Source organism: Buceros rhinoceros, unplaced genomic scaffold (assembly GCF_000710305.1).
Source record: "Buceros rhinoceros silvestris isolate BGI_N320 unplaced genomic scaffold, ASM71030v1 scaffold19556, whole genome shotgun sequence".
Classification (NCBI taxonomy): domain Eukaryota; kingdom Metazoa; phylum Chordata; class Aves; order Bucerotiformes; family Bucerotidae; genus Buceros; species Buceros rhinoceros.
Window position 1 is genome coordinate 44542 of NW_010416017.1, and position 9474 is coordinate 54015.

Consider the following 9474-nt stretch of genomic DNA (forward strand, 5'->3'; position numbering starts at 1 on the left):
GCTTTGGTGCTGGGTGCAGGAAGAAGTCACTGCCCTGAGGTAAAATCCATCATCCAGCGAGTGTTCTTGGCTGCAGGATGATTGCAGAAAGTCTGTCTGCCAGTTTTCTTGTTTCTGGGCTTGTTTGCGAATCTGTCTTCGATCGTGGGCAGATCAGAGGAAGGGAAAACAAAGGATCTGTGGGGATTGCAATGTTGCTGCGAGCCTGAGCCACTGACCTGTCAGCAGCAGATTTTGACCTCATCATGCCATCTGGTTTTGCTCTCCTTTGTCAGAGGAGCAGGAAAGCATTTTCAGGAGGGTGGGGAGAGCAGGAGCGGCACTGACGGGCTTTTCCCCTGGGCGGGGAGGATGAATGCAGTGTGCATGGGAGATGATGTGGAGGTGCAGGCTGGGAGGGAAGAAGGGAGCCTGCCAGCTCCATGGGTTACTTAGACATGGTCTCTCATCCTCTTTGGTTTGAACTTCTGGGCTTTGCTCGCAATAGCATGTTGATTTTTGCAAGAGTCAAATAGCCGTCTCCAAAGGCAGTGCCAGTTTTTTTTATCTCTCCATCCCAGAGTTTGCAGTTACCGGCCAAAGCCAGTGCTGCAGAGGGGGTGACATGGTGAGGCAATATCCGACTCCTGATGTAAATGCAATGAAAATTTAATGCTCTGGCAACGGCTAATTCCCATCCCTCTTTGAAGTCTGCCTGAGAGCATTGTTCTGGAGTTATGCACTAGCCCACAGCAAATATCAGATTTATTACTGTTGTGTCTGTTAAAGAAGATGAAGGGATGACAAGCCTGGCCCTGCACTCAGTGCTGCTATGGAGAGGTGTGAGGGAGAGGAGAGGAAGGAGCATGGAGACACCAGCCCTGGTTCGTAGGGTCTGTGCTGGGCAGCTCGTGGCCTTTTTTCTCCCTAGGAGAATTGGTTGGGTTTGAACGAGCTCGCTTTAAATACCTTGCCAGGAAAGGAGAGATCTCCAGAAGTGTGAGATGAAACATCAGTGATGAGGGAAGGCCTGTCTAGGAGACTTCAAGGTGCGTATTCAAGTGCCACAGCCGCAGCTTCGTTTCCTCAGGGTGTGTGCTGCATCTATGTGATGCTGCTGGAGGTGACTGCAGAGCCACCAACGTTGGTGACCTTGTCTTGCCACCTCCTCACCTGTCCCTGTGGCTGTGGAGCTGTGCCGGGATCGGTGCTGGCTGCTGAAGTGGTCCAGGTTAAAAGTAACTTTATTTTGAAGAGGCCCAAGCTGAAAGACCTGTTCTGCTGCTCCAGGCAGCATCTTCTGACACCTCTGCTTGCTTCCTTCCTTCCGAGGTTGTACCTGATGTGTGCTTTTTGGCTGGCGCTGAGCCAGCTTTTTAGGACAAGCCATGACACATTGTGGGGTGAGGTCCTGTAAAAGCAGGCAGTCTGGGGTGCCAGCATGTGGAGGGGTGAAGAGGAAGGCAGGATGATGATGTGCTGGGAAGCCGTGGTGCTGGAAAGGGATGGTCCTGAGCGATGGTTCTGTCGCATCATGTGGCATCCCTGGTTTGGAATAAACTCGTCTCCTGGCAGTGAAGTTGTCTTTCAAAGAGGGGCTTTGGTGCTGTCACGCTCCCAGCTCAGAAAAGGACATTTATTCCTTGTTCCCAGCAGTTTCAGCTGTTGCTGCTGTAAACAGGGGTGTGGAAATTACTTTGCTCAGTGCAGGGCTCAGCAGCGTATCTTGAAGAGAGAAGCAGCTCTTTGGATTGTGGACAAAGTTAACTAGAGAGAAAAAATTCAGTATCGGTACTTAGTACACCAGAAAGCTACAGTCTGCAGCTTCCTGAAGTGCGCTTCCAGACTGCGTTTGCTGGAGGTCCCCAGCCCACAGGGACGGGCTTTGTGGCCCCAGGTTTTCTCTGCAGCAGGACAAAAGGCAGCGTGGGTCTGATCGGTGCCTGTGAAGGTGGAAGGGCTGCGAGCTCCTGGCTGGGCTGCAGCCTGAGCTGTGGGTATGGAAGGATTAGCCTGTTTTCTACCTAGAGAAGCTGTTTTTTCTGTCCTTATTAACGCAGGTGGTGGAGTTTTGTTGAGGAGCTCCATCCACCGTTGTGCTTGGCGGAGTTTCAGCAGTGCCCAGCTTGGGGCATGTGGAAACACGCCGCTGGCTTTGCAAACTAAATGGGCAATTAAAACCCCACGGGCATGAGCAGCATCGCCTTGAGAAGGCTTCTGAAAGCCAAGGGTGGCTACTTGAGGCCGTTAGAGGCTATGGTGACCCAGGGGCTATAATGGCCCTTGCGTTCAGGCTGGTTCCCTCAGTCGGGCATCTGTGACCCTGACACTCGGTTTGGGAGGCTGCAGAGGGCTCCCTCTTGTTGGCCAATTGAGCAACCAAGTAGGAGAGTTGCAGGATCTGCGTTTCAGTGACCTGTGGGAGAAAGTTCCTCTGTCCAGCTCAGGAGTCATGTGCTATCCAAGAGCAGTGCTCCTCAGGTCACCTCCAGACATGCTCTGGAGACAGGAGGATTGGTTAGGGTGGGGTCTTTGAGCAACCTGGTCTAGTGGCAGGTGTCACTGTCCAGGGTGGGGGTGTTTGAGCTGGACGATCTTTGAGGTCCCTTCCAACCCAAACCATTTGATCATTCTGTGGTTCAGGTATGCAGCACCTGGACCAAAGGGCCAGATCCTTATCTACTGGTAATTATTTAGCCCTCAAAAGTCCTCATCCATGCCATGGCCAGCAGCCTGCTTCCATAGCGGATGTGATGACGATGTGACAGCAGAGCTCAGGGTCAGGGTACCGGGGATGTCAGAGGCACAGGAAGAGTAACATGGAGCAAAACAGAAGCTGGACACAGACAGTTAATTCATGGGAGAGATTTCCAGGGGAAAATGTTGTTGATCCCCAAAAGAGGTCAGGATTTTGCACGTAGAGACACACACGTTTCACTGATACGGATGTCTGTGTGACTGACCCCAAGTGCTGGTGTAATGGCTGTACTGGGGTATTTTAAGGCTATTGTTTCAACGGTTTTGTCTTGACAATGTTTAAAGACAGAGGCTAATCATGAGTAATTATTTCCCCTGAGCACGTACCTTGCCTCCACTTAATTAAAAACTACATTTCCATCTAGGAAATTGTCACTCAGGGACACGTCGGGGACGGGAAGCTGTCTGCTGTGGGGCTTGCTCAGCCTGGTCGAGAGCACAAACAAAGGTTCTTTCTCATATTGGTTTGGCTCTTTTGTGCAAGAGCTGTGAGAGCAGGGGAGAACGTGCCCTGGGGATCTCGCAGCATCTGCTTTGAAAGTGGGTTTCCAGTCAAAATTAATAACTGTGTGGGCAGCTGAACTGCTGTGGATTTTAAAAGTCCTGTCACCACAAATTGGATGGTTTATGCAAGAATTTGGCAGAAGAAATAAATGACCTCGAGTGGTCAGGGCAAAGACGTGGCCTGTGTTACCAAAGTGACCGTGTAATTACGTACCACCTGCTTGTGGGAAAAACACGTTACCCCAGCTGGAGACCGGCTTTAAGTCTTGCTGAAGCGGAGATCACTGACTGCATCTGCACCTCTAGAGCTTGGAAATCTGGGTTGTTTTAAAAGCAGTTTATCGTAAGATTTTAAGCAAGAACAGAACTGTGCTGCTTCTATCGCATCCAAAACTGCTTAGGAGGGAGAGGGCAGTAATGCAGAAACAGGACATTTTTAATCAAAACATTATTAAGCATTAGTACCATTTTTGAGCATCCTTTCTCCTTATTACAAACTCGGTATAAATGGTGACTGTTGCACTTACTACCTTATTTAGCAAAATCCTGACAGGCCAGTGGTGCTGTGGAAGAGCATTGCCTCTGAAATAATTCAGTGGCAAAGCTGTGCAGTCCTGGGTGGGAGAGAGCTGCAGGTGTTCATCTCTTGCTTTCCAGGTGATCCGCTCCGCTGCTGACTGGTCAGCCGGCATTAAATACCACGAGGAGTCCATCCACAACGCCTACGTCAGCGTGATAGAAAACAGCAAACACTACATTTATATCGAAGTGAGTGGCAACGAGGGGCAGCAGGAGGGTCCTGATGCTCTGAGCCTGGCTCGCTGCCGTCAGGAGGGTAGTTCTTCTTGAGGTTTGGTCTTAACTTTTTTAATGACTGTAGACACACATGGATATTCATACAGCATCTGCTCTGAATTTTGGGGCTGTTTCCGTTGATTTCAGTCGTCTTTGGATGAGATTGATGGGTGTGTACCCTGACAGCCTTCACGACCACAGGGTGGAAAAAAGCAGATCTCTCCATTATAAGCCTCTTTGCAAAATTGCCAGCAACTTTTCATGGCCTGTGCAATAGTCCTCCTGTCTCCTCCACGGCTTTGCAGTGTCCCCCGTGCATGTGTGAACCTCCCCCTCGGTGGGCTCGTGTCACATCCGTACAGCTGGAGCTGCAGGAATCTCCTGTGTCAGAGTGACTCTCTGCTGCCTGAATGGAGACGCTTATTCTCCCGTTGCTTTTTTAGCCTCTTGTTAGGATGTTCTTTATGTGAGCTTTCTAAGGAGTGTGATTAATAAGGACTAATTAATTCCCTAAGCAAGCACAGACCCATCATTTAATAATAATAAGAATAAAGTATCAACTCAAACAGCCCGGCTATCTTTACTTGCTGTGAAACAAATACTTGGTCTGAAATAAAGCATGAAAATATTTTTTTGTTCGTTGCTGGCAGTGTCTGACAGTACCTTCTTTTGCTTTTCCTGCAGAACCAGTTTTTTATTAGCTGCGCTGATGACAAAGTTGTCTGGAACAAGATTGGCGACGCAATTGCTCAGAGGATTCTTAAAGCTCACAGGTAACCTGTTCTTAACAAGGCAACAAAAGACTTCCAGGGGCGTTCATGTGGTGTGGTGTAAAATAACACCGCAATGGACACAGCTGTATGATGGCTTTTCCAGTGCAGAACCGAGGCGGTCGAACATCTGCCTGTGTTCGCAGCAGAGAGAGGCTGTTTAGTGGTTTCTTTGCAGCTGGAAAGTAATTTTCTGGACTTATCCTGATGCAAGTGTGTTTTTAATCATGGAACTTGTTTAAAATCAATTTATTCTCCAGCTCAGTGACACCTTTGCTCCATACCCAGCCAGTCTTGAACTGGTAAGGCAAGGTAATGGGTGGGAACTAGGGCTAATGGATTTGTGGTTTATTTAAATTACCCGTAGAGAGGATTGGCTTCAAATAGGGACAGCAAACGCATTTCGAGGATTTGACTACAGCGTTCAGCTATGGTTTGAACAACTTTTTCTGGTAAGTGCCAGAGGGTATTTACAACCTCAGACATTGCAAGGGGACTGTGGTTTGTTCCTGGATGGATCAAATCCAACCATGTTTTAGACACTCCTTTTACTTCAGCACGCCGAACCCTGCAGGAACGTTAATACCACAGGTAGTGGCTTGTCTTTGCTTTGATGCGGGACAGCCTTGCTCCGGGTCACTGGTATGGAGACTCTCTTTAAGATACATATCTGTCACAGCTAAAAACTGTATCCTGCTCTTGCTGGGCTGATACACAGAAAACTTTCTGAACTTCTTCCTTTCATCTCTCATGTCCTTTTTTGCCACACATGGAGAATTTTCTTACAATGTCTGTTTCCTCGTAGTAGTCCAGAGCTATGCAGGGGCTGCTTTCCCAGAGGTCATAGAAATTTCTCTCTCTTTGGCACTTATCTTGGAAATTCCTGCTTGGGTAAAGACAACCAAGCCAACACAGACAGACAGACGCTGGGGTATGGGCAGTATCTGCCAGGCCATGAGACTGCAGGAGCTCAGGAGACAGGCTTTGCCCAGAGGCACTGTGGAAAGAGGAGCACTGTTGCAGTGGGGAGAGCACGGGTGTTATCTGCTGGGCTGTCAACCGCAGAGCAGAGTGACAGGATGGGGTAGCTGGTGATCCGTGAGCTGCAACTGCATAGCCCAAACAACTGAAATGAGCTAAGGATGAAGAGATGGGCTGGATTTTCTCACCCAGGGTAAATGAGCATTTCCAGTGCTGCTGGAAATGGTGTTGCTGGTGTTCAAATTGCAACCTTGAGGCTCGCAGGCAGCTGGACGCAGCATCTCTGTGCGGTCAGCATCCCCCTAGGCCGTTTGGGCTTTTTGCATCGATTGCCTGCTTTTAGCAGTGCTGCTGAGATAGCAGCAAATTCAGAACATAAGACCCAGATTCTGCATGCTCCAGAGTTCTTGGCATTGCCTAAGATTGAAAGTAAATTCAGACCTAAATGGTTTATATTAAGTACTCATGTTCCAAACTGCCCCGGGACAACCATGTAGGTGACACACAGATGTTTAATTATAAATTAAGGTCTTGTACACTTCTCACTCTTCTAGACTAAATATTTTCTAGTAACATAATTAATAATATTCTTTGCTTGTTTTTTTTTTTCTCATGGGTGGCTCTTTAACTAGTTTAATAAATACTGGGCTTAGACAAACAAGCTGCTTTAGGGGGATGCTTTCCTTGGTAGATCTATTTCATGATATAAACAGGCTTGGCTTCCAGGTCTCTTGTGGGGTGTGGGTAAAACCTCATTAACTGTTTCGGAGGTCTGCTGCCAAACTAAAGCTAATTCCCCTCCCAGCTCAGACAAGACCCCAGTGCTCCACTATTCCCCTGCCCTTAAATTCACAGGCACGACTTGCCTGAGGAAGGAAGAGTTTTAATAAAAACTGCAGAGCGACTCAACTTCAGACGGTTCCTGAAATGGTTTTGTCCTGATTAAACTGTGTTTGCCATCTAGTGGCAGCACCCCAAAGGAGCATCCTCCTCCTCTTCCTCCAGGGCACAGGGCTGGGGATGGCCCACATCCAGGGGTACCTGGAAAGCACTGGCAGAGCAAACGCATCTGGCTTATGTCAGTAAAGAAAACGCCCAGGTGGGCTTTAAGAAAAGTCCGAGGAAGTGCCGTGATTGCAGGTTTTGTTCTGAATCAGGTCACAGTTGGGTGTGGTTTAGTCTGGGTGAACTCTGGAACTGAGTTGTTGTGGGTTGTGAGTGAAATACTTGCCGTCCTTGAATCATCAATGTTTTGCTTGTACCCTGAGCTTTTTCCACCTTTTGTGATCTTTCTGACTTCTACAAGTCAGAATGTAGTGGGAAGGTCAGGGTAGATTTGGTTTTCTGCCTGTGGAAGCTCTGTAATCTGTGCTGTGCTCTGCCAGGCAGTGGTACGCAGCAGTCTGCACCAGTATTGGTGTGACGGGGCTGTTGGGATGCTCAAACAAACTTCTACAGTGGCAAACACAATCTGCAAAATAATAAACATGTCCTTGAACTTCGGTGAAAATGTGTTTCTTTTCCTTTAGCTTCTTTTGTCATCTGCTGAGGGGAAATTATTCCTCCTCCTCCTGAAGGTCTGAGTGCTGGCTGAAGTACTGGTGACAGGTGATAAAAACCTGAAACTGGAAATACACCTCACGCTTTGCTGCCTTAAAATTTGTGCAGTAGCCTTGGATGGAAACCAAGCTGGTCAACCCAGGGAAAGTGAAACCGAGAGGACTTCACCTTGTACGAAGCTGTAACATTTTTGGGCTAATATTCCCCCGAACTATCATTTCAGGGAAAACAAGCGTTTCCGAGTGTACGTGGTGATCCCGCTGCTGCCCGGGTTTGAAGGAGACATTTCGACGGGTGGTGGGAACGCGCTGCAGGCCATAATGCACTTCAACTACAGGTACCACAGGCAGCACCACCATGGACAGGGCTGCTGGAGACCGCCCCCGGCCACCTCCGCCTGCTGCGGGTGGTCCCCAGGGCTCCAGCTGCCATCAGCGTGGCATGATGTGGCCAGGGACGAAGCGTGCAGCTCTGCCTGTGGACTTTGTCTCCACATGTGCCTTTTTGGCTGATGGTTTGCAATGTGAAGGCAACGGCATCTTCCCCAATGTGATTCCTCTGCTCCGGGATGGATGTTTTTGGGGGCACTTCCAGCACAGCAAGTCTCACGGGAAGGGCTGAGACACTTTCCCTGCCCTGGGAATGGGCTGTAGAGGAAGGCAGAATGGCCCAAGGCAAGGTGGTTTTGCTGGAAAGCTGCTGTATTACGGTATGGCTAGGGCACAGTCAGTCTGCGGAGACCACCACTACCTCTGGAGCGAAATCTCCTTTGTCTGCTGGTCTGTAGGCTCCTACTGCACCTCCAGAAGGATGAGCTGAGCAGGAGACACAAGCAGAAGGAAACATCATGTCTCCCTAACCAGGCCCTTCTGCCTGAGCTTCCTTCTGCAAGGGCAGCCGTAGGTCATGATAAATGGCCCATGGTTTGGTTTCTTCCAATGAGATGCTGGCTCTGGCTTTTCCAGCGCAGCCATAATCACGTGAACTCCCTGACCTGGTGTTCTGCACATGTTGACTCTATTTCTTGATGTAATTTCACACGCAGACCTATGTCACAGATGGGGACGAGATGACAAACCTGTTTGTAACAGGTTTGTTGTCGTTGTGGTGTGCTGTAGAAGGCACAAGCACTCCCCAGCTCCTACGTGGATTGGTCCGAGCTCCTTTAGGAAATGAGCAGTCCTTACTACATCAGCAGTTGTTTGGGGAAACGTGTGTGCTCTGGAAGCACTGTGTTTCTTCCGCTTGCACGGGGTATTTAAAAGGCATCTGTGTTTGCAATTTACTTCACCCGGTTCTGCTTCAGCACATGCTGTTGTCTCGAGTCACAGCGGTGCTAATGGCTGCCTACCTTCTTTCCAGGACCATGTGCCGAGGAGAAAACTCCATCCTGGGCCAACTGAAGACAGAGGGTAAGAGCTTTATTCCTCTCTTCTGTGTTGCTTAGTCTTGGGGTGCTGCTGTTCAACAAGTACATCTATAACACATAAATCGAATTCTCCAGCTTCTTATGAACATGGGCTTGCTGTGGCTGAGAGGTGTAGGCATGGACTGAGGTATCTCACAGCAGCATGTGCTGCGGGCTAACGGGGCAGGCGAGCAACCTGCTCCTCTGCCATCACCCCATTGCCAGGTCTGTTGGGTCACACGAGCCGTGGCTCATCAGATTTCGTCTTGGGTGCAGCACGGATCCGGAGGAGGGGAGGACCCCAGGGAGGAGCACAGTGCAGTCGCAGCGGCTCCGAATCATGTTACGTGGAAAACGTCTTGAGAGGGGTCGTGCCTCTGGGAGCCATGAGCCCTCAGCCTCCCCCATGAATCCCACCCTGGGTGTGTTTCTGGCAATTGTCAAACATGGAGAGGAAGAACCTGTGTAAGCAGGATGCTGTTTGAGTTGCTTCCTCAATCCTTGCCACGAGGATATCTGCTCGAATTTGCTCTGCTGGGAATGGGAGCACCGTGAAAATCCTCATATCGCAAGTACTAGGGGCGTACGTCATGCCTCATTTGTTCTAGATCTTTGTGTAAATCTGAACTGCAGACAAGTGCATTAGGACATATTTTCCATACTGTCCATGGACAAACCACCTGCTTCCAGCCTCCTTTCTGCAGGATGTGGAAGAGAGGT

The 9474-nt window shown here is 49.3% G+C and overlaps 1 protein-coding gene across 3 annotated transcripts in view; it reads left to right on the plus strand.

Moving 5' to 3' along the window:
• Positions 1 to 9474, plus strand: part of PLD1 (phospholipase D1, phosphatidylcholine-specific) — a 40627-nt gene that overhangs the window by 27199 nt on the left and 3954 nt on the right. For all 3 annotated transcript variants that reach the window (XM_010137654.1, XM_010137655.1, XM_010137653.1), the window contains 4 exons: positions 3898 to 4008; positions 4720 to 4808; positions 7570 to 7683; positions 8709 to 8758. In XM_010137654.1, the coding sequence (XP_010135956.1) occupies positions 3898 to 4008; positions 4720 to 4808; positions 7570 to 7683; positions 8709 to 8758 (364 nt within the window). The remainder of the gene's footprint in view (positions 1 to 3897; positions 4009 to 4719; positions 4809 to 7569; positions 7684 to 8708; positions 8759 to 9474) is intronic.